This window comes from Leopardus geoffroyi, chromosome C2 (assembly GCF_018350155.1).
Source record: "Leopardus geoffroyi isolate Oge1 chromosome C2, O.geoffroyi_Oge1_pat1.0, whole genome shotgun sequence".
Lineage (NCBI taxonomy): Eukaryota > Metazoa > Chordata > Mammalia > Carnivora > Felidae > Leopardus > Leopardus geoffroyi.
This window is the reverse complement of record NC_059333.1, coordinates 81,150,263-81,175,099: the sequence shown is the minus strand read 5'-3', so window position 1 is coordinate 81,175,099 and position 24,837 is coordinate 81,150,263. Positions and strand designations below refer to the sequence as shown.

Below are 24,837 nucleotides of genomic sequence, written 5' to 3'. Positions count from 1 at the left end.
TTCGTGATTGGTGGAGAGTCCGAGGAGGCGGGCGGGGGGAATTCCTATACCTCGGGTGCCCTCGCTTGGCATCGTTTCGCCCCGACCGCCTTTTTACGTAGATTTCTACGACTCGCCGCTACCGGGCCTGAGCGGATTCCTGCGGCGGCGCGATCCTCTGACGTTTTCTCCTCTAATAGGCCCGGAGCTGCGGCTGCAATTCGGAAGCCTAACTGGCCGCCCGCGCCTCCTCGGAGGTGAAGTGTACTGCGCTGATTGGCTGCGAGGCGCCGGCCGCGTGTGATGTCCCGAGCAGCGATTGGCTCTCGCCTGCTAGGGGCTTCTCTCCCGGGGACTCGGGACTCCCGGGAAGTGGACTGGCAGGGGAGGGGGCGAGCTAGCTGTAGCTCCGGACCGAGGAGGAGACCCCGGTGTGAGGCGGCGTCTCAGCGCCGGGTGGGCTGGTGAGCCGACTCGGCGGCGGCGGAGTCTGTAAGGAACGCGTGGGCTAGGGACCGGCACAGAGGCCGGCACAGAGAAACCATGGCCCCGCAGAACCTGGGCACCTTCTGCCTGTTGCTGCTGTACCTCCTCGGGGCCGTGATCGCCGGGTGAGGAACAGGCACCCGCGGGCACGGGGCTCGTGAGTCGGTCAGTCTTGGCTGGGGTAGAGGGAGCATTGCCAGACTGAGGGAGTGGAGAGGGGCGTTGCTGAGGTGAGGCGGTGGGGGCAGAAGAATGGCTGGTGTGGGCCAGGCCAGCGGGCTGGAGAGGAGAGCAGTGGGTGGCTCGAGTGAGAGGAGCTTAGGTCCAGAGGCCCTTAGAGGTAGAGTTGCCCAGAGGAGTGGGATTTGGATGCAGTGCCAGACACACTGTGGGGGTGGGGGTACTGCTGAGCTGGATGGAAAAGGGGACCATACAGTGTTGAGCCTGCATCGAGCCATTGGAGGGGCTGACATTAAAGTGGGTGGGTTATTTTGCGAGTCTGAGTGAAGACGTGAGAACAGGTAGGAAAGCCATGCTGGGACTAGAGGAAATTGGATTGAGGGAGCAAGGCAGACGCTTTGGAGAGTTCTTGAACTTCCCAGCTTCTTGAGATAATTGAACCTAAGCTGTCATCATGCCTCACTGTCTCTCTCCATGGTACATTCTTGAGAAGCTGAATGATCTTATGAGCGGGAAGAGCATTTCACCAACAGGTAGTGATCTGGGATTCAAGACCACCCACCTCACTTACAAATTATGTGACTCTGAAGGAACCACCTAAATTCTTATCTGTAACATGAGGGTAATAAGGTTCCTCCTGTAGGAAGGGAATAGGAGCACCTGAACTCTTAAGGATCCTTCCATCCGTTTAGATCCATGATCTTACAAGCCTGGTGACCACGGGATATGATCTGCCAGGCTCATATTTTAGAATGTGGGGAAATAGTAAAGTCTTAGCTTCTAACAATTCATAAGTTTCTCTAAATGGAGGAGGTGCTACTTAACAAAGCTTTAAAATTGAAAGTGCTTGTTATTTCTTAAAAGTTTTTTTCCCCTGTGCACATCTGCTTAAACTTTGTTGTCTTCTTTATCTTGTGAAACATTTCAAATTTCTTAAAAATTAACTTCTTCTAGGTAATGCTTGTTTTTCTTAGTATGTTTTTGTTAGTACTTAATTAAAGCAACACATACCCTAAGATATTTAAACAAATGTCAATATGACTACTGTTAATTCTTTAGCTTTAAACATCAGCCTTTTATAAAGAAGTCTTTTGGGAACTGTAATATTGATGCTAAACTATGCCAGTCATCTTTTCCCTGATTTTTTCTGAGCTGTTACTTAGCCATTTTATATTATTATTATATTTATACTATTATATTGTTATTACACTACATTATTATTTTTGTATTATTCTGAGACTCATTCTTTAAACAGCTCTTTTGTTATTAATTTTAATGAACCTTTTGATTTAGTCCTTGTCTCAAGAGATGTCAGATGTTTGCAGATTTTTGGGAGGAGGCTAACGCATCTAACTTTCATGGAATCCCTTGGGAGTGACCATTTTACAAACTTCTACATGAAATGATTAAATGACTTTCCTAAAGTGGGACTAAGAGCTTATGGAATAATTTTCTCAGTGTGGTGGCTTATATCACCTGGCACCCCAATGCATTTTATCCCCACTATGTTTTAAAATCACCATCGCTGCTACATTAGCGTGTCCGTTTTGAACAACTTTCCCATCCCCTTTGTTGAGAAATGCATTTTCAGAATAACTCTCGGTGGCTCAAGTGACTCTGCCAAAAGGAGTAGGTGTTTGTGAGCATGTTTATTCATTTCCTTCAGTATATACATATATATATATATATATATATATATATATATATATATATATATATATATCTTCTATGGGCTACAGTCCCTGCCCTGAAAGTTTATTATACTCTGTTGTATCCATTGGCCCTTCTTGCAAAGATTCCTTTTGTAATTAGTTTGGTTCAAGCATAGTCCCATGCAAGGTGGTCAGTGGTCAGCCCTTATCTCCCACATACATATCATGCCATGTGTATATTTGTAGCTGCTGAGACTTACAGGCTCCTGTATGTGAGCTTCAGCAGCTGTCTATAATTAAGACTTGACCATGACAAACTAGTATAACTACTAACAATGACTGCAAGATTGATACTTCCGCTTTTAGCAAAAAAACACACAACTCATACATCCAAATAGATGTTATTCTTTCTTCAGGGCTCTTACTGGATTTTGGCTTAACCTCCATGTTAGCCTCTGAACTTAATTTCAGTCACTTCATGTTTAACATTTCAAACAAAGCTACTACTAGAACATTTATGCGATGTAATCTTGTAAAGAAAATCGCCCTTTGAGGTTGTCACTTGACCTTGGGAAACAGCCAGAAGTCATTTAAAGTCACTAATAGAGGGAATGAAAAAGGAGAGTTAATTTGATTATACGGTTATTGGTTGAAAGTAACACATGTGACCATAAATAATAGTTTCCTTGCCTGAAGATAGTTTTAAGAGAAGTATACCACAGATGTTTTGAATAATTTCAGCAAAGTTCAGAAAGTACATAGGCTGTCATTGTGATTGCTTCAATGTATAAGAACTCGTTACAAATTCCGAGGTTTCTCTTTGTAGTCATTCTTTTTTTGTGCATCACGTGTATATCTTCATTTTCCTACCTCTTGGCTCATTCACAGACCTAATGTAAAGGAAAAAATTTCACTTTTAAAAATGTAATGTATACTTCTTTAATGAAGTACCCTTTCCCTCTCCCTACTCCCCAGGCGAGATTTCTATAAGATCTTGGGGGTGCCTCGCAGTGCATCTATAAAAGACATTAAAAAGGCCTACAGGAAACTGGCCCTACAGCTTCACCCTGACCGGAACCCCGATGATCCTCGAGCTCAGGAGAAATTCCAGGATCTAGGTGCTGCTTATGAGGTGAGTCAGTAAAAAGGATGAAATAGGAATGAAACCTACAGTTACAGAAAAGACAGTGTGACACAGAGTAGCACTCCTTTCTCTCAGGTCACTTCTTTTTCAAAATAGACAACGGGTAAACGTAAAATCGGTGTTTGCTGTTATATTGTACATTAGAGTTAGCATACTGCCCTTTTCTGACTTTTCCCCAACAGTATTTGTTTTATTACGGGGGGTAATGTTGAAAAAGATGAAAGAATGATTGATAGATTCATGAGTAGACTGATCCTCAGTCGATCAGTTTGAGAGCTAGAGCCAGAAATAGAATCAAAATCTGAATGAAGATTGCAAATCCACATGCCCACATGGACCAGACACACAGCGTGTAGGGCGGTTATAAGATAAAACATGACAGTGGCTACTCTGCCTCCATATTGGGATTCCCTATTAAGGGAACGATGAGGACTGTGACAAACTAAAGCCCTCTTGCCCCCTTTCAAGGGAAGCTGTTTTTCAACCCCAGCCAGTTTTTGCCATGTACAAATGGAAACATGGTGTTGCCATTAAAAAAAAAAAACATGGTGTTTTCATTTTAAATTAAATGAGAAGTCATTTAATTTTTCAGGAGAAGTGCTAATCCAGATTTGCATGTAATTCTTTTGACTGGAACATTTTTGTAACTAATTCGATTTAAAAATTTCTTTTTTGTGCCGATCAAACAAAACACAGCTACGGTTTGCAATGTGCAAACTAATCTGGAGAGGAAGACACTTTCAATATCATCTCGTTTAATCTATATTAGGTCACCATAAAATATAGAGCTGGGCATATTCTTATTTCCATTTTCTTTTTTTCATTTTTAATAACACTGAGGAATATTTGTTGAATGCTTAATAAATTATATACTATTTGAAAAATTTATACACAGATTCTTTCAACACTATGGTGAAAAAAATCTTATAAATAAGTTCTGATAATCTTTTGTGTATTTAAAGTAGGAATTAGGGGCACCTGGGTGGCGCAGTCGGTTAAGCGTCCGACTTCAGCCAGGTCACGATCTCGCGGTCCGTGAGTTCGAGCCCCGCGTCGGGCTCTGGGCTGATGGCTCAGAGCCTGGAGCCTGTTTCCGATTCTGTGTCTCCCTCTCTCTCTGCCCCTCCCCCGTTCATGCTCTGTCTCTCTCTGTCCCAAAAATAAATAAACGTTGAAAAAAAAAACTATGGTTTAAAAAAAAAAAAAAAAAAAAAGTAAAGTAGGAATTAGCAGTTTTCTTTTTCTTTTTTTTTTTTTTTTTAATGTTTTTATTTATTTTTGAGACAGAGAGAGACAGAGCACGAGCAGGGGAGGGGCAGAGAGAGAGGGAGACACAGAATCCAAAGCAGGCTCCAGGTTCTGAGCTGTCAGCACAGAGCCTGACATGCTCTGGGGCTCGAACTCACGGACTGTGAGATAATGACCTGAGCTGAAGTCGGAGGCTTAACTGACTGAGCCACCTAGGTGCCCCAGGAGTTGGCTGTTTTTCATGTGCTGCAATTCACCTTTCCTCTAGAAATAGATTAAGAGATCAGGGTAGGGAGGGGTTCCAGGTTTAATGAGGTATAGTTGACAAAACTGTAAGATGTTTAAAGTGTATGTCATGATGATTTGATATATGTATATATTGTGAAAGGATTCTGCCCATGTAACTAACACGTCTGGCACCTCACTTGTCTCTTTTATGGTGAGAACATTGAAATTCTGCTGTCTTGGCAGATTTCAGTTATACATTCCAGTGTCGTCATGCTAGTCACCATTGCTATTTTCTAGAAGGACACAGAAAAAAATAAACTCTGGAAGTTATGGAGCTAAAACTTTTGAATTCAAGTTAAATCCCTGGATAGTGAGAAGGCTGGAAACAAATCTGAAAAATACTTTAGTAGTCAGAAAAACCCAAAAGGAAGAGATCCCAAGGCCTAAATTAAAGAATCCACTGACCTGAAAGAGTGACTTATACCTAGGGGAAACCTAGGCCTAATGGGGTCCCCCTTTTCCTGTTGATACCTTCAGGGATCCTATAGGACCAAAATTCCTAACCTGGAACCCACAAATAAACTTGAGAGTGTTGGTGGACCCTCTTAAATTAGGCAGAACATTTTGTTTCTTGCTGATAATATAGATTCCATATTTTGCACTGTATTTCCCATAAATATTCCCATTGTTTGCTAGGAACCCAATAGTCCAAAATATTTTTTAGGGAAGCTGCTGCTAAGAATTTACCATGTTCTTTCAAGTCTGCCATATTCTTTAGCTATGACCTAGGCAGGCTGTACATAAATCATTCATGAGATTGAAGATTATTTAACTCTAAGAACCTTTCTAGTCACTAGGTCTGATTTTCTTTTTTCTTTATATCATTCATTTGATTGCCTTTGGTCGGTAGATAAATTAGTGTTCACGAATCAAAATCCCAGTTAAGTTGAAGAGTCTTTTGTGAATAGAAATTTGTCTTCTCTACGGAACTGGGGTTACTGTTGGCATTTTAATTAGTTGAGACTCTAGGTTGGTTGGCCAGTCAACTAAGAACCTTTCTTTCTTTTGAAATTAAAATAGCTTCTAAGACCATGGAATAAAATTGCATTCCTTAGAAGACAACTGAGGAAGAAGTGAATTATAATAGATAACTTTAAGGGTAGTTTTTTGGGGAGGGTTATTACAGAGACCTCTGCTGTCCATAAAGAGGCTGACTTTAAAATAGTTTTTGTTTGGGGGTTTTGAAATGGTGTTTCTTTTAGACCCATGTGTGGTATTCATTTCTTTGCAAGACCAGACCACAGTAGACTTGAAAATAAAAATATTGAAACTGCAGATCACATGATGATAAGAATTTTGAGGTTTTGTGTTGTTGTTGTTTTTAAGTGAATTCTGCCCATTTCTACTTCGCTGAAGTAGCTTTTTTTTTTTTTTTTTTTTTTCCTTTTGAGGATATTTACCAAATATTCCTTTCCATGTGGTCTATCATAATGCTTTTAGTCAAGTACTCTGGTCACTTTTGGACTAACCCATTTGTCTTTCCTTTCCTTTTAAGAATGCTTTCTCTTGGGGCACCTGGGTAGCTCGGTCAGCTCAGGTCATGATCTCACAGTTCATGAGTTTGAGCCCCACATCAGGCTGTGTGCTGACAGCTCAGAGCCTGGAGCCTGCTTCAGATTCTGTGTCTCTCTCTCTCTCTCTCTCTGCCCTTCCCGTGCTCACGCTCTCTCTCTTTCTCTCTCTCTCTCTCAAAAATAAACATTTAAGGGTGGCTCAGTCAGTTAAGCGGCCAACTTTGGCTCAGGTCATGATCTCACGGTCCATGAGTTCGAGCCCCGTGTCGGGCTCTGTGCTGACAGCTCAGAGCCTGGAGCCTGTTTCAGATTCTGTGTCTCCCTCTCTCTCTGCCCCTCCCCTGTTCATGCTCTGTCTCTCTCTGTCTCAAAAATAAATAAGTGTTAAAAAAAAACATTAAAAAAAAAACCATTAAAAAAAGAAAAAAGAATGTTCTCTCTTATATACACAATTTCTTTTAACATTTAAGATAAATTTAGAAAGATAAAATATTTTAGTGGCTCCTTACACATCATTCAGCCCTGAGCCAGAAGTGTGTCCTGTTTATGTATGCTAGTCAGGTCTTCCCTTTCTTTTGCTGAGTCAGCAAGCCCCATCTACTTCCAACCTTTTTTCCTGAGCCAGTGCAAGTATGGGTTTGAAATAACCCTTCAATCTGCTGTCTAAACAGAAGTTTTAAAATGACAAAGAAGGTATAAAGTTATTTAACTGTCAAAATTATATGTGTGCAAATACTTCAGATTTCTCTAAATAGATGGGAAGCTTTTTCTATCTGTCTCTCTTTTTTTTGCGGGGGGGGGGGGGGGGCATGTTGAAAGCAAATTTTAAAGAGTATGGAAGTTTATTTAGTTTTTATATTCTTCAAATGGGTCCAATGTTTTCAAGCTGTGAAATTGACCTTGAGCAGTCTTCATAGAGCAGTGTTTTGTTTTGTTTTTTACTTTCTGTAATTCAAACTCAGAAGATTACAAACTTAAACATACACATGTCAGAGAGCATTCTTCCACAAATGGATTTCTAGATACCGCCCAAAATAGAAAAGGGAATGTGAAAATAGAGCAGGATAGACCCTTCTGAAGGGCCATTTGATTCCCTTGACTTGTCAGTCTCCTAATGTGTATAACATGGAGGGGTGTATATGATATGGACATGTAGGTAGGACTGAGCAGATTTTCATGCTGTCCTGATTTAATGCTTCTATCACTAATGGCAATCTGTCATAGTCTCATCCTAATTTATGGTTCAGAGAGCTACTGCCTCATACAGGTTAACTGCACGAGCACAAGAATCACACTGAATGGGAAGTAACCCTGAGGAATTCATCTCCCCTCTTTCCTGTTGCTGACCTCACCTTCATAGCCACATTGCTTATCTCAGATATGGTTTTTATGTGACTAGGCGAATTTTGATAAATTAAAGACATGAGTTGAGCAATGTAGAAGTTCCAAAATGAACAGTGCATCAAAGAATTTAGTCTGCCAAAGAAAATATAAACATGCCTTAATACATAGTGGAAACTGCATTCCACAAAAAGCTTAGACCCAGTATCAGAGTTTAAAAAAAACATGAATGTACCTTCATCACATCTTGCCAACCCCTGATCTTTTCCTCCACTGGCTTTTGCCCCCCAGGTTCTGTCAGACAGTGAGAAAAGGAAACAATATGATACTTATGGTGAAGAGGGATTAAAAGATGGGCATCAGAGCTCCCATGGAGACATTTTTTCACAGTAAGTAATTTGCCCATCTGCAAAGTATTAGTGTCTGAGAATGGATCATTCGGTCATTGTTAAAGATATATGCCTGTTGCCTGCTTCAGAAGCTTTTGATGAAGAGTACAGCTCAACTGATTCTTGACCACAAGGTCAATCATCCTCCTCCCTGTGGGAATATACTCTTCTGTTTTCATAAAGCTCTAGAAAATACAGGTTCCTGTCCAGTCAACTGAATCAGTCAAGTCACCCTTGACAATGTTGGGGGCACTGTATATTGTCCCCTCGCTGTCTTAGAATCTGCAAACCATTAATGAATGAAATTATTTCTTATGAGCAGAGAGAGAGTGAGAGATTTCTATTCCCATACCCAGAACTGCCTCCTTTTTAATCCTATCAACAGGAGAGACAACTACAATAATCAGCATTGGTGGAAGGAATTAGAGTAGAGGCTTTTTGTCTCCTGTCGCACGTGGCTTTCCAGGAGTGCTGAGTGGCTGGGATAATAAACACCTTTCCCTCCCACTCTTTGAACCCCTCTTTGTTGAGCATTTGAATTTTTGTGTGTCCTGATGATGCCATATAAGATCTTAATCTGGGGTTTCAAATCAAGGTATAAACAAAAAGATGTTTGAGTATGCTTTTCTATGGGGAGAGGGTTTATTGCTTTCTTTAGATTCTTAAAGGGTTTTGTGAACCCTTTCCCAAAGAAGGTAAGAATCACTGTTGCACACAATAGTCTCCCCCATCTAGTATTTGGGGATGACAGTAGATTTTTCAGGACTTGTGTGGGTAATGTGGTTAGAAAATCCTTCTCTTCCCCAGGATTGATTTGGTTGTTTTAGCCTACTAGGAAGTGTCCCATTCCCTTGACAATTAGAAGTGATACCTAGGGATGCCAGAAAGAGAGAAAACGCCATCTGTACCACCGCCCCCCCCCCTCCTCAATCCTCCCTCTCTGTTTTTGTTGAAGTTTCAGGGAATCTATTCACCAAGATTGGTTGGTGGGTGGGAAGTAGTTATCTAGCTGGCATCACTGTGCCAACATCTGAGGCTTCTTAACATCAAAAATTAACATTAAGATTAGAACACCTGCACATTTGAAGGTCATTGTATTAATTCAAAGTGATGCTTTTGTTACTTATAAAAACTGATTTTGATCTTGTAGAGATCAGAACATCCTTTTTCTTAAGGTCCAGAATTGAACTAAGTCTGATGCTTTTTTAGTTTATTTAATTATGTACCCAAGAGTTTTGTACAGAACAGTAGCTTCTTTAATTAAAGCTAGTTTCTAAAAATTACACAAAGTGAACATTACAACTGTTCAAAATTGCCATTTGAATCAGTATTACATGAGTTTATATGTACTATGCCCTTTCTCGATAAGTCCATTATATCTTGATATTCCTTGATATTAAAACAGATTAGTAGGTCATTGATTATGCCCAACTTTGAATTCATGGATGCACTGTATGCACCGCACCATATGTCTGGACAATATGTATTAAAAAGTAAAATTTTTCTGTGGGATATGGCAATACAGTTGTGTATGATGTATGACAAAAAATTGTGTGTGATGTATGACTCCAGTGTATTAAAAATGTCAGTTTTTATACAATATTATGTTGGTAGGACACAATATTATATCAATGCGAAGAAAAATAATTGCAAGACATGAACTCTGATTTCTTTTCCTGATGATTTTTACACTTATCCACAGCTTCTTTGGAGATTTTGGTTTCATGTTTGGAGGAACCCCTCGTCAGCAAGACAGAAATATTCCAAGAGGAAGTGATATTATTGTAGATTTGGAAGTTACTTTGGAAGAAGTATATGCGGGAAATTTTGTGGAAGTAAGTTCCAACAACACAGCTATTCATATTAATTCCCAGAATTGTTCTTTTGACTAAAAGCAGGAAATCTCTGGGTACCTGCTGTGTCTTTCAGGGGTGGGGAGAGTGACCAGATGCGCAGAATTGAGTTCATCATAATCCCAGGTTCATAATCCCATTGTTTCATGAGCTCCTCACCCAGCCCAAGAACTAAATACAGCAAGACCATGTCCGTCTACCTCCACGTACTTCCCTATTCCATCCCCCTTCCTCCCCTTCAGAGGGAGCTCCTGTCCTGTGTTCTGTCTTTATTGTTCCCTTGGCACTCCTGTTTGTTTGTTGTGTTACATGTACATGAATACCTAAGTAAGATATTGTTGTATTTTTATTGCTTTTGACTTCGTGTATGGTAGGATGCTATTTTTACAGTCTTTGGGACTGGCTTTTTTCACTATAGTGTCATCAAGATTGCTGCCTGTTGTTGCTGTAACACGTAATTCTGCTGAGTAAAATTTTATTGTGACCACATTGTATCAGTAGGCACTAGGTTATTTCCAGTTTTTTTTTTTTTTCCACTTCCCAATAGTGCTTTTGTGAACATTCTTATACACACATCCAGGTACATGTGAGCAAGAATTTCTCATATATGTGAGCGTGGAATTGCTGGGTAATATGAACCAACGTTCATTTGTACAAGATAATTCCGTATTGTTTTCTCAATTGATTAGTACCAGCACTTCCGCCAGCCAGTTATAAGAGATCCTGTAGATCGCCACCTCTCTAAAACCGTGAATTGTTAGGCTTCTCAATATTTGCCTGTCAAATGGGTAAAAATGCTACCTCATTACGCTCTTGATTTGCATGTGCTCAGCTAATTAGGATGAACACTTTTACACGTTTGGTCTTTGTTGGCCATATGTGATAAAAATATAGCCTATCAGTTTGTAACTGGTGTGTTCATTATATCGAGGATTTGTTTAAATGAACAGAGGTAATTGATTTTAATGTGGCCAAATTTATCAGTCTTTTATGGTGAGTTTTTGTGTCTTGTGTAAGAAATTCTTCTCTGCCCTAAAATCAGAAAACGATTCACATAATATTTTCTACTAAAACTTCGGGATATTTTAATTCGAGGTTATCTTTTTTTAGTCTTGGAAAATTTATCTCCATGTTTTCGGATATATAACCTTCTTTGTTGGCATTTCTGCCTCTATCTCCTAATTTTCTTATAAATATAAATATATAAGTGTATATATATATTATATGTACATATATAATAAATATATATATATATATTAATTCTGCTTCTTTAGCCTCCCCTGCTTTCTTCTAGAAGAGTGCCTTATTTGGGACTTCCAGCTCATTACTTCAGTCTTTAGCTATATCCATCCTAATAGTATCCCATTGCTGTGTTTTTATTTCAACTCGTATTTTTATACATAATATCTCTACTGGATTCTTACATTATTTCTTATTCTATTTCACTTTGCTGATGCCTTCCCTTATCTCCTTAAATATTACCATGCTTATTTTAAATTCTTGGTCTGTCTTCTCTAATACATTTGCTTAAAATATATGTTTTATCCAGTTTGTTGTCTTTTCTGGGGGGTGGGAGGTGGAGGGCATGTAGTCAGACCCCTCAGGTGTCTAGATGGTTTTTTGACCTTTGAGCTCATACTCCCTCCGCCGTGGGGATCAGCAACTTTCTTGCCCTGGGAGGGCATCTTGGGGCGAGCCCTTGCCTAGTGGTTCTAACTGTGTTTTATTTGTTTTCTGGGAGGGCTTTTTTCGGTCTTGTTTGCTGTCTGCGGTCTGTCAGTTTTGGAGGAGAGGGGGTCACCCAAACTCGTCCCAGGGCCGTTCAGGAGCAAGGCGACAGCAGAAAAGTCAACTGCTTTTCCCTGACACCTTCTCAGTGCCCCCTCTAGCCACCGCTGCCCCGAGATGCAGCCACCACGCTGCACACATACCGGTTCAGTACAGCCTTCTGTCTCTGAAGCTTTCTCACAAATTGCGTGTTATGATTATTGTTTCCTGGAATCGACGTCTTACAGTGTTTCCAGGATTTGGGAGGAACCAGCTGGTAGCCCACGTATATGTACCAGCTCGACAAGAAGCATTTTCTTTAGTTGTGGCTTCTGCTCTGAAGAGTTGAAAAAAGAGGACTGGACAATTACAGAGGATGCAGCTGTCTCGTCATACTGTTGTTCAGTCTGAAGGGTGAGAGAAAGGGCAGTGAAAGTATTTGGGCCGTCTCTCCTTCAAAAGCAAGATGGGTTGTTGGGTTGGGAGAAAAGAGGTGAGCCTGATTAACCCCCATGTTCCCTGCAGACCTGTTGTCTGCAGACATCACCAATATATACTGTGTACATCACTCTTTGCAGTTAGTGTGTCCCGAAACAAAAATCTATGTTGGTGACCTTGCTATTTAAATGACTCTGTGGAAAATTCTTTTTCCGGGAAAAATTACCTTGAGAGAGAGCATAGTAGTTAAAAGCATGGACTCTGGAGCTACACTGCCTGGTTTCGAACACTAGCTCTGCCATGTGTTAGTTATGTGACTTTGGTTGTGTTCCTGAACCTTTCTGTGCTTTCATTCCCTCCCCTGTACAACAGAGACAGTAACACTACCTGCCTCATGAGCTGGTTGTGAGGACTGGATGAGTTCATACATGTAAAAGCATTGCTTGCTTTTACAAAAGCATTGCTTGCTTTTTTATGTGCTATAAAGTGTCTGCTCTAATTACTGTTGCTGTTGTCATTTATTCTGCTGACCTGGGCTTTCGTATATTTGTAGGCTTTAAGGGATTTTTCTCCCAAACATTTGTGTCATCCTGCTGCCTGAGCACATGCCTTGTGATTCGACGTTTGGCTAACTAAACAGGCAAACACAGGAATACGTTTCTTCACGTGTACTGCTTCCCACATACCTTGAGCGATCGGCGTGTTTGATTGCAAGCAACTACAAAGAGATGATTATTGTGTCCCTTACATATTCAGTGTCTGAATTGAGATAACAGTGGGAAACAGCCCTGGATTGAGTTGCCTGAAACAAGGAAGTGTTTTCATTGGGTTTATCGTAGGTAATGGTATGGTGGCAGCTAATATCAGCTTTTGAAGGCTGTGGTTGTTCTTCAGGCTGTGGTTTTGCTTTGCACGGCTCAGATTTCTTCAAGGATAGCAATTCTGTGAACTGCTTTAACTCAGCAGTGTTTTCTTGTGGCTCGGAAATGCCCGTATCATACACGTTATTTTCTGGCCCTCTTCTGACTCCCCTCTCTCTTCTCCAGCTTCAGAATTTGAATCACTTAAGCATCCGTTTGCTTCATTCCTGGGGGGGGTCTGATTTGTAAGTCCACGGAGACTTCTGTCGCGTTGGGTCTCCCTGAGGGGTAGCTTGCCAGAGAAGAGGAAGTTCTGGCATGGGCGTGCGTGCAGCCCTGATCAGTTGAGGAAACCAGAGGCTTTTTTACAGAGAGAGAAGCTGACGTTGTTTATGTATTTCTAGGTAGTTAGAAACAAACCTGTGGCAAGGCAGGCTCCTGGCAAACGAAAATGCAACTGCCGGCAAGAGATGCGGACTACCCAGCTGGGCCCGGGGCGCTTCCAAATGACCCAAGAGGTTGTCTGTGATGAATGCCCTAATGTCAAGTAAGTGGAGCGCTTTCTTTGTTCCACCAAGAGACACTCGAATCATGTCATTTGTCTAATAAAATGCTAATGGTCTAGATCTAGATTTTCCCCTATCTTTCCATACCCTTCTTTCACACGCTCTCAAGTTCTACCAGAGGATGGAACAAAGACATGTACATTTTTATATTTTCCAAAAGTATTTCTTCTAAATATTGCCTTCTGTGTTTCTGAACTAATAAGCAGTACCCTTTATTTCTGAATATCCTCCTCAAATGTTAATGTTTCATTTTTCCCACTCAGAATATTAGAGCAGTCCTATATGTCTAGCTAACATTTCAGATTAGAGAAAGACTCTTTGCTGATTATGTTAGGAACACAACTATTTAATTAAACAGTATGATATATATATATATATATATATATATATATATATATCCTGGGATCCTGGGATCAGGAAAAATATCCGTTAGGACAAACTTTGCTGCTGATTCCTGATAAACATGACCATGTGGTTCCAGGTGCCCTTTATGTAAGTGTGAATAGTTTACTCTGTTATTGATCACATGGCTCAAAGGAATCAGTCTACTGCAGGTTTCTTCGGAGGCAAGTTACAAGATTATGTAAGGTAGAGTAGCTTTCCCTAGCTTTTGGCAAATAGAAGATGTAAATGGATCTCAGATGGCTTTGTCAACTAGAGGTACAGAACAGTCTTCCAAGAAACGACTCTGATAGAACAGAAAAAAAATTAATCATGTGTATCTGGGGTTTGGTTTGTATTTTCATTTTTTTTCTTTCTAAATTCTCTTTGTCTCAGACTAGTGAATGAAGAACGAACGCTGGAGGTAGAAATAGAACCTGGGGTGAGAGATGGCATGGAGTATCCCTTTATTGGGGAAGGTGAGATGTTGATATTGATGTTTTACTGTCCTCACTTTCTATTCCCTGGGTGCTTGTGAATGCCTCCCACCCCACCTCACACCCTATCCTAATGGCCACATAGTAAATGCACGTATCATGTCCCACAGTCTTTTGTCTGGTTTAAACCTTTCAGGACCTTCGTGGTTGTCCACATTAAGCCATAGCATTACAGTTTATCTTTTGAATATAATGGCCAAAAGTTACCACTTAGTAACTTTTTATCTAGTAGCCTAAGTTATATCAAAATTTAAGGTGTACAGGGGTGCTGGGTAGCTCAGTTGGTTGAGCGTCCCAACTCTTGATTTCAACTCAGACCGTGATCTTAACAGTTTGTGAGACTGAGCCCCCACATCGGGCTTTGCACTGACAGCTTGGAACCTGCTTGGAATTCTCTCTCTCTCCCTCTCTCTGCCTCCCCTGCTTGTGCTCTCTCTCCCCATATAAATAAATAAACTTAAAAAAATCTGTTTAATAAATAAAGAAATAAATAAATTAGAGTGTCCAGACCTTAATGGATTAGTTTTAACTCAGCAATGAAAGATGTATAGCTCTACTTGACATTGATAAGATACTCTCAGACCTCCCCTTGAGGTTAAATTTAAAACTCCAAAAAAAAAAAAAAAAGAAGCTTTAAGACTTCAGGTTCAAGAAATCAATGAATCTTTCTTTGTTTAGGAAACAGGTCAAGTTGTTTATTGCTGTGCCTGAGACACAGGTGATCTTTACTAATAATCCGAAACTTGATATAACCAGTTAGAGATACTGCTTTCATGGGTAGATTTGGTAGGCAACACCCAAGGTAATGGATTTAAAAAATTCTCTCAACTGCGGATAGATTTGTGGTGTTCAACTTGTGTGACTTACAACATGCCATCATCTCTTCTGATTAGGTGAGCCTCATGTGGATGGAGAGCCAGGAGACCTGCGGTTCCGAATCAAAGTTGTCAAGTACGTGATCTGATTTTGGAGTCCCTCTCTTTAGCCCCTGCTTTTCAGATGAGTTAGATTAGAGAATCTGGATAGCCACCAGGACATGGCTAGACTTTTTCCTCTGTTTCATGCACTTAAATGCCTTAATGATCATTTGTAACTCTACAACAATACTAAAAATTAGGGGTTGGGGCCTAGGATTGAGCCATTATATATTTACTCATGACCTACAAATCCAAAAGATGTTGGGAGGAAAGAACTGATAAAACAAGTAAGGAGTTGTAAAAGAGAAGCAAATACAAGTGGTATTCAAGGAGACCTGAGATTTTGACTGAGGAAGCATGGCACCATACAAGATTGGAGGACTCTACATAGAAAGAACCTTCTATTACATGATACTCAGTTTTTCTTCAGCATGAAGTGACGCTTATACAAGAATTTTGCCTGGGACTCAGGCTTTCTTGTTTATTATTTCTCTCTTGTTACTACTTTGTTTTTGTTTTTTGATGAAGGATTAATATCTTTATTTTTAATTTAAATTTTAGTTAACATACAGTGCAATATTGGTTTCAGGAGTAGAATACAGTGATTCATCACTTATATACAACACCCAGTGCTCATCCCAGCAAGTGCCCCCCTTAATGCCCATCACCCATGTAGCCCATCTCCCACCCAGCTCCCTCCATCGACCCCCAGTTTGTTCTCTATCATTAAGAATCTCTTGTGGTTTGTTTCCCTCTCTTCTCCTTTTTCCCTCCTTCCCGTATGTTCATCTGTTTTGTTTCTTAAATTCCACACATGAGTGAAGTCATATGGTATTTGTCTTTCTCTGATTAACTTACTTTGCTTAGCATACTACATTCTGGCTCCATCCACATCATTGCAAATGGCAAGATTTCATTCTTTTTGGTGGCTGAGTAATATGTGATTGTGTGTGTGTGTGTGTGTGTGTGTGTGTGTGTGTGTGTGTGTGTGTGTATTGGAAGGCAATTGAGCACACCTTCTGCCAGGACCTACTAAAGGAAAGAAAAACCTGTGGGAAAGTGTGTGACCTGTGAAGTGGTGTATTGTCACAGTAGTTTATTTGAACTTGAGACCATTGTAAGCATGACCCCAACCTACCACCCTATTTTTACATACCCAAGTTCTAATAACTCTCAAATCCAGGGTTTTATTCAAACTCTGTTGAGGCTTTTACTAACTTCATTCCCTTTTTGGTCTGTGAGACACTTAAGAATTTTCTAACGGAGTTTACTGTTATTTAAAAATTTCAAGTTCTTCTTTTCCACAAATGCCACCAGCAGATTATAATTTTGTCAACAACACTATCGCCTTTTAATGCCACCAGACTTAGATCTGCATCATTCATGGTATAAATTTTACTCTTACAATATAATTACCATCTCTCTCTTAAAATGAGATCAGGTTAGCAAATGATATAACAGTGTTGTTGTTGTTGTTCTTGTTGTTTCAAGACAAAGGCAAGCTTCTCTAAGCTTGAATTTATAGTTACTAAAAAAGAAAATAAATTAAAAAAAAAAGACACAAAAAAATAATATCGTGGGCAATAAAAAATTATTTTAAACAAAACAAACAAAAATACACAGACACACATACATATACACACACACACACACACATCTTCTTTATTCATCAGTTGATGGACATTTGGGCTCTCTCCATAGTTTGGCTATTGTTGATAGTGCTGCTTTAAACATTGGGAGCATGTACCCCTTCGAATCTGTGTTTTTGTATCCTTTGGTTAAATACCTAATAGTGCAATTGCTGAATCTTAGGGTAGTTCTATTTTTAGTTTTTTTTTTTAATATGAAATTTGTGGTCAAATTGGTTTCCATACAACACCCAGTGCTCATTCTAACAGGTGCCCTCCTCAATACCCATCACCCACCCTCCCCTTCCTCCCACCCCCCATCAACCCTCAGTTTGTTCTCAGTTTTTAAGAGTTTCTTATGGTTTGGCTTCCTCCCTCTCTAACTTTTTCTTTTCTTCTTCCCCTCCCCCATGGTTTCTCAGGATCCACATAAGAGTGAAAACAGTGCTATTGCTGGGTCATAGGGTAGATCTATTTTTAATTTTTTGAGGAACCTCCACACTGTTTTCCAGAGCGGCTGCACCAGTTTGCATTCCCACCAACAGTGCAAGAGGGTTCCCATTTCTCCGCATCCTCTCCAGCATCTATAGTCTCCTGATTTGTTCATTTTAGCCACTCTGGTGTGAGGTGGTATCTGAGTGTGGTTTTGATTTGCATTTCTCTGATGAGAAGTGACGTTGAGCATCTTTTCATGTGCCTGTTGGCCATCTGGATGTCTTCTTTTTTAACGTTTATTTATTTTTGAGACAGAGAGAGACAGAGCTTTAACGGGGGAGGGTCAGAGAGAGAGGGAGACACAGAATCTGAAACAGGCTCCGGGCTCTGAGCTGTCAGCACAGAGCCCGACGCAGGGCTCAAACTCACGGACTGCAAGATCATGACCTGAGCCGAAGTCGGACGCTTAACCGACTGAGCCACCCAGGCACCCCTGGATGTCTTCTTTAGAGAAGTGTCTGTTCATGTTTTCTGCCCATTTCTTCACTGGATTATTTGTTTTTTGGGTGTGGAGTTTGGTGAGTTCTTTATAGATTCTGGATACTAGCCCTTTGTCTGATATGTCATTTGCAAATATCTTTTCCCATCCCATTGGTTGTCTTTTAGTTTTGTCGATCGTTTCCTTTGCAGTGCAGAAGCTTTTTATCTTCATGAAGTCCCAATAGTTCATTTTTGCTTTTAATTCCCTTGCCTTTGGAGATGTATCAAGTAAGAAATTACTGCGGCTGAGGTCAGAGAGGTTTTTTCCTGCTTTCTCCTCTAGAGTTTTGATGGTTTCCTGTCTCACATTCAGGTCCTTTATCCATTTTGAGTTTATTTTTGTGAATGGTGTAAGAAAGTGGTCTAGTTTCATTCTTCTGCATGTTGCTGTCCAGTTCTCCCAGCACCATTTGTTAAAGAGACTGTCTTTTTTCCATTGGATATTCTTTCCTGCTTTGTCAAAGATTAGTTGGCCATCCTTTTTGTGGGTCCAATTCTGGAGTCTCTATTCTATTCCATTGGTCTATGTGTCTGTTTTTGCACCAATACCATGCTGTCTTGATGATTACAGCTTTGTAGTAGAGGCTAAAGTCTGGGATTGTGATGCCTCCTGCTTTGGTCGTCTTCTTCAATTTTACTTTAGCTATTCGGGGTCTTTTGTGGTTCCATACAAATTTTAGGATTGCTTGTTCTAGCTTCGAGAAGAATGCTGGTGCAATTTTGATTGGGATTGCATTGACTGTGTAGATAGCTTTGGGTAGTATTGACATTTTAACAATATTTATTCTTCCAATCCATGAGCACGGAATGTTTTTCCATTTCTTTATATCTTCTTCAATTTCCTTCATAAGCTTTCTATAGTTTTCAGCCTACAGATCTTTTACATCTTTGGTTAGGTTTATTCCTAGGTATTTTATGATTCTTGGTGCAATTGTGAATAGGATCAGTTTCTTTATTTGTCTTTCTGTTGCTTCATTATTAGTGTATAAGAATGCAACTGATTTCTGTGCATTGATTTTGTATCCTGCAACTTTGCTGAATTCATGTATCAGTTCTAGCAGACTTTTGGTGGAGTCTATCAGGTTTTCCATGTATAATATCATGTCATCTGCAAAGAGTGAAAGCTTGACTTCATCTTTGCCAGTATTGATGCCTTTGATTTCCTTTTGTTGTCTGATTGCTGATGCTAGAACTTCCAACACTATGTTAAACAACAGCGGTGAGCGTGGACATCCCTGTCGTGTTCCTGATCTCAGGGGGAAAGATCTCAGTATTTCCCCATTGAGGATGATATTAGCTGTGGGCTTTTCATAAATGGCTTTTATGATGTTTGAGTATGTGCCTTCTATCCCAACTTTCTTGAGGGTTTTTATTAAGAAAGATGCTGAATTTTATCAAATGCTTTTTCTGCATTGATTGACAGGATCATATGGTTCTTTTCTTTTATTAATGTGATGTATCACAGTGATTGATTTGCAAATGTTGAACCAGCCCTGCAGCCCAGGAATGAATTCCACTTGATCATAGTGAATAATTCTTTTCATATGCTGTTGAATTTGATTTGCTAGTATCTTATTGAGAATTTTTACATCCATATTCATCAGGGATATTGGCCTGTAGTTCTTTTTTTTTTTTTTTTTTTTTTTTGCTGGGTTTCTGTCTGGTTTGGGAATCAAAGTAATGCTGGCTTCATAGAATGAGTCTGGAAGTTTTCCTTCCCTTTCTATGTTTTGGAACAGCTTGAGAAGGATAGGTATTATCTCTGCTTTAAATGTCTGGTAGAATTCCCCAGGAAAGCTGTCTGGTCCTGGACTCTTATTTGTTGGGAGATTTTTGATAACTGATTTAATTTATTTGCTGGTTATGGGTCTGTTCAAGTTTTCTATTTCTTCCTGTTTGAGTTTTGGAAGTGTGTGGGTGCTTAGGAATTTGTCCATTTTTTCCAGGTTGTCCAGTTGGCATATAATTTTTTATAGTATTCCCTGATAATTGCTTGTATTTCTGAGGGATTGGTTGCAATAATTCCATTTTCATTCATGAATGTGGTAATTGCAGGGGATTTTAATACTCCACTTACAGCAATGGATAGATCATCTAGACACAGAATCAATAAAGAAATAAGGACCCTGAATGATACATTGGATCAGATGGACTTGACAGATATATTTAGAACTCTGCATCCCAAAGCAACAGAATATACTTTCTTCTCGAGTACACATGGAACATTTTCCAAGATAGATCACATACTAGGTCACAAAACAGCCCTTCCTAAGTATAAAAGAATTGAGATTATACCATGCTCACTTTCAGACCACAATGCTATAAAACTTGAAATCAACCACAGGAAAAAATCTGGAAAACCTCCAAAAGCATGGAGGTTAAAGAACACCCTACTAAAGGATGAATGGGTCAACCAGGCAATTAGAGAAGAAATTAAAAAATATATGGAAACAAATGAAAATGAAAATACAACAATCCAAACGCTTTGGGATGCAGCAAAGGCAGTCCTGAGAGGAAAATACATTGCAATCCAGGCCTATCTCAAGAAACAAGAAAAATCCCAAATACAAAACCTAACAGCACACCTAAAGGAACTAGAAGCAGAACAGCAAAGACACCCCAAACCCAGCAGAAGAAGAGAAATAATAAACATCAGAGCAGAAATAAACAATATAGAATCTAAAAAAAATCTGTAGAGCAGATCAATGAAACCAGGAGTTGGTTTTTTGCAAAAATAAACAAAATTGATAAACCTCTAGCCAGGCTTATTTTTAGTTTCTTGAGAAGCCTCCATACTGTTTTCCAGAGCAGCTGCACCGGCATCTTCACCAACACCTGTTGTTTCTTGTATTGTTAATTTTAGCCATTCTGACAGGTGTGAGGTGGTATCTCATCGTTGTTTTGATTTGTATTTTCCTGATGATGAGTGATATTGAGCATCTTTTCATGTGTCTGTTAGCCATCTGGATGTCTCCTTTGGAAAAGTGTCTGTTCATGTCTTCTGCCCATTTAATTCACTGGGTTGTTTATGTCTTGAGTGTTGAGTCATAGGTTTTGATCTGATAGATCTTCATCAGATAAGTCATTTGCAAATACAGTAAAACCTTGTTCTGGAAACATACTTGTAATCCAGAGCGCTTGTATATCAAAGCGAATTTTCTGTAGTCTAATTACTTGTAGTTTTACTTATGTGCTTCGCCTTCTGATGTTTCTAAGCTCCTTAAACATAGGATATAATAAATTTTACACAACTTTATATTTTTCAGTTAATACTATCCACAAAGGAATGTCTAGTAAATGCCTGTTGTTTCAAAGAGTGGTATTCATCCTTTCCCAAGATTTTTCTAAAAACCCTTTGAATGTTTTCCAAAGATGGAAGTTTTTTATTTTTGCCTTGTTCTGTTTTTAGGCACCCAATATTTGAAAGGAGAGGAGATGATTTATATACAAACGTGACAATCTCACTAGTCGAGTCTCTGGTGGGCTTTGATATGGATATTACTCACTTGGATGGCCACAAGGTAAACAGACCAGTTTCCTGCTTCCTCCATGTGGATGGTTTTGAGATTATGTGTTTGGTTTTTCTTTTTATTTGGAAAACCTATTTCTTTGGCTTTCAATGCCCTGATGACGGTTCCCTGTCCCTTTATCCTTGCTGCTGTGCTGAGCTGTGACGTGAACTCTGGGCACCAGTGCTCACTAGAAGCCGTGTGTCTTACTTCAAAAGTACCCATCCTACTCCAGCCCATTCCCTTTTGCTTTCTAGGTACATATTTCCCGGGATAAGATCACCAGACCAGGAGCCAAGCTATGGAAGAAAGGAGAAGGGCTCCCCAACTTTGACAACAACAACATTAAGGGCTCTTTGATAATCACTTTCGATGTAGATTTTCCAAAAGAACAGTTAACAGAGGAAGCAAGAGAAGGTGAGCGGTCTAATGAGAGAGAGAGTATGTGTGTATATGTGGTATATGAGTATGAGAACAGCGGTTAAAAAGGGGCAATAAAAACAAAACCCTCCAGTGACATCACGCATCAACCACTAACCCTACTGCAGACAGAACTAGGAATTGGACTTGACTTTCTGTGAAAGACATATTCAAAATTCTTCTGTCACTGTGTTAAAAAAAAAAAAGGCTGGGTGTGCTGGGCTTTAAAACTTGGGGTGTCTGGACCAAACTGTAGAGGGAAGGGTGAGGTATACATTAGAAGGGCTAGGGGCCTTAGGATGGTGTCTGCGATGGCTGATGAGGTAAGGGCCCAGTTGGTGTGTCCTAAATAATAAGAGGAAAGAGAACGGTGGAAGAGGTCAAAACTGAAAAGAAGACAAAGAGGAGGGAATGGAAGACAACTGAAGAGCTTTCTTTCCATTTTGATGGCCTCTTCTCACTTCTCATTTGGTAGGGTTTTGTGGGATTATGTGTGGTATGTGTGCTTGAGCACCAGAAAGTCATGAGGGGCTGTCTTGGACCTACATGTGCGTGTGGGAGGTGAAGGGTATCCACATGCAATGAACTTGAACAATTCAGATCCATTGTTGTCATGTGGCCTTTTGTGAGCCTCTGCGTGAAACATGTTCTTCGAACTCTACAGAAGTGACATTTTTGTTGATGGAATCATTTGTTCCTTCTTTCTTCAGGTATCAAACAGCTACTGAAACAAGGATCAGTGCAGAAGGTATACAATGGACTGCAAGGATATTAAGAGTGAATAAAATTGGACTTTGTTTAACATAAGTGAATCAGCGATATTTATTATCAACAGGGGTTTTTGTGTGTGTGTGTGTTTTTGTTCTTATTTTCAATATGCAAGTTTGGCTTAATTTTTTTCTCCTGATGATTGTCATGAAATGAGCAAGAGGGTTTAAGAATTTGTCCATTTGTATTCAGAAAAGAATGACCAGCAAAAGGTTTAATAATACCTCTCCCTTTGGGGATTAATGTCTGGTGCTGCTGGCTGAGTTTCAAGAATTAAAGCTGCAAGAGGACTCCGGGAGCAAAAGAAACACAATATAAAGGGTTGGAGTTCATTGTTAGCTGTTTCATTCAAAATGCCAACTGGAGAAGTCTGTTTTTAAATACATTTTGTTGCTATTTTTTTCTTGACTCCTGTTTCTTGTTGGTTTAGCTACACTGTTGTCCTTCCGTCCCATCTGGTCACTTTCCCTTGATCTACCCTGTGTCCCCCTGGGCTCCTGCGGGCTAGTCGGCTTGACCTCCCATCAGCCAAGATGGACCCACAAACCTGCAAAAAGGGTGGTAATGATCCAGTCCCCATACCCAATTAAACACACACAGTATCTTCTAGAAAGGAGCTTGAAGAAACTGAGTAGAGACTGGGGTACAATTGTCCCTGAGAAAATACATTTCCTCTCATTTCATTCGGGAATAATCTGATATGGATACCTTACTGTTTAAAAGTACTTTTCACATACATAATCTCTGTTGACCTCATGATTAAAAAGCCTTTGGTTTGTGTTAGGAACCAGGATTACCATTGGCCCTAAAAAATGCGTGTGACCTGCAGATTACTTTTGCCTCCCCAGGTGGCCTCCGATTCAGTGGCACACGACTTGAGTCGACTTGGTTTTTGAATCTCCTTCACTTTTCTGCAGCCCCGTCACACTGCTTTTCATATACTTGTGGACTGCACGGTTCCATAGAGTGGGACAATTTCTGTTGTGTGTGTGGAGCTGCCTTCCAGCCATCCGTGTCGTTCCAGAAGCACTCCCTCCTTTGTCTCTTCAGCAGCCAGTGATACTATTTGCTTTTTCGTTGCGTTTTGCCCCCGATTTACAAAAATGAGTGGAAAAGGGGAAAAAATGAGTGGAGAAGGGGAAAAAATGAAAACTTCATCAGCTCAGTACAGCTAACAAGGTGAGAAGCAGCAGCACACTTTGACAGGTACTATTTGGACCTGAGCACAACTGCATGTTCACTTGTGAAGGAAAAGGACAAAGTTAAGAGGCTTATTTGAAATGCTGGAGATCTTAGAATTCAAATGAAACCACATAAATACATATAAAGTTTAGTGGACTTTTTGTACATTTGATGTTCATTATGTACTGGGTTGTCCTAGTTGAGCATTTTTTAGGAATAAACATCAACATTTTACATTTTTAAAAATAACATTTATATTTTATTATTTTGTTATTATTTTAAAAAATGTTATTTTGAGACAGCACAAGCAGAGGAGGGGCAGAGAGAGATGGGGAGAGAGAATCTCAAGCAGGCTCCTCATTGTCAGTGCAGAGCTCGACGCAGGGCTCAAACTCAAGAACTGGGATGGTGACCTGAGCTGAAATCAAGAGTCAGACTCAACCAACTGAGCCACTCAGGCACCGCTCCCTTACACTTCTTAGCCCAAGAGAACTCCTGATCGTTATCTGCACTGGCTCATCCTCCTCTTTCTAAGATTTTTGCAAGAGTCAGTCACATGGTAAGAGCTGGAGTTATTAGTCTTGGCTAGAAAGACCCCATAGAGATTGAGTTCTTGCTACAAATAATGTTCATGGGGGCCTTGTTACACCTGTTAATCCATGGTCCAGACAGCCATGATTTGAGAAGTTAAAAAAGAATATTCTTTTATCATTTGACTCTGAGCTTTAGTTCACTTTAAGTGCTTTGTCTGAAGCACCCTGTAATGTGGAATGATTTGTATCAAAGTTTCACAGATTTTCTTGTTACAAACCGTTGGAGCAGAATGGTGGAGGTAGAGATGTGGGGAGATCTTAA

General features: G+C 40.0%; 1 protein-coding gene across 1 annotated transcript; it reads left to right on the top strand.

The window, feature by feature from the left end:
- Nucleotides 1-184: 184 nt before the first annotated feature.
- On the top strand, nucleotides 185-23,201 carry DNAJB11 (DnaJ heat shock protein family (Hsp40) member B11). Its single transcript, XM_045502669.1, has 10 exons — nucleotides 185-590; nucleotides 3,273-3,429; nucleotides 8,124-8,221; nucleotides 9,924-10,056; nucleotides 13,544-13,686; nucleotides 14,483-14,565; nucleotides 15,477-15,534; nucleotides 21,513-21,624; nucleotides 21,870-22,029; nucleotides 22,743-23,201. The coding sequence occupies exons 1-10, from the start codon at nucleotides 523-525 to the stop codon at nucleotides 22,805-22,807; spliced, it is 1,077 nt and encodes a 358-aa protein (XP_045358625.1). The 5' UTR covers nucleotides 185-522; the 3' UTR covers nucleotides 22,808-23,201.
- Nucleotides 23,202-24,837: the final 1,636 nt, after the last annotated feature.

Excerpts from the sequence above, each read along its gene's own strand:
- DNAJB11 (XM_045502669.1), top strand. The coding sequence starts at position 523 with ATGGCCCCGCAGAACCTGGGCACCTTCTGCCTGTTGCTGCTGTACCTC. Across the intron at positions 591-3,272 it reads CTCGGGGCCGTGATCGCCGG|GCGAGATTTCTATAAGATCT; the intron begins GTGAGGAACAGG and ends CCTACTCCCCAG. Across the intron at positions 22,030-22,742 it reads AACAGAGGAAGCAAGAGAAG|GTATCAAACAGCTACTGAAA; the intron begins GTGAGCGGTCTA and ends TTCTTTCTTCAG.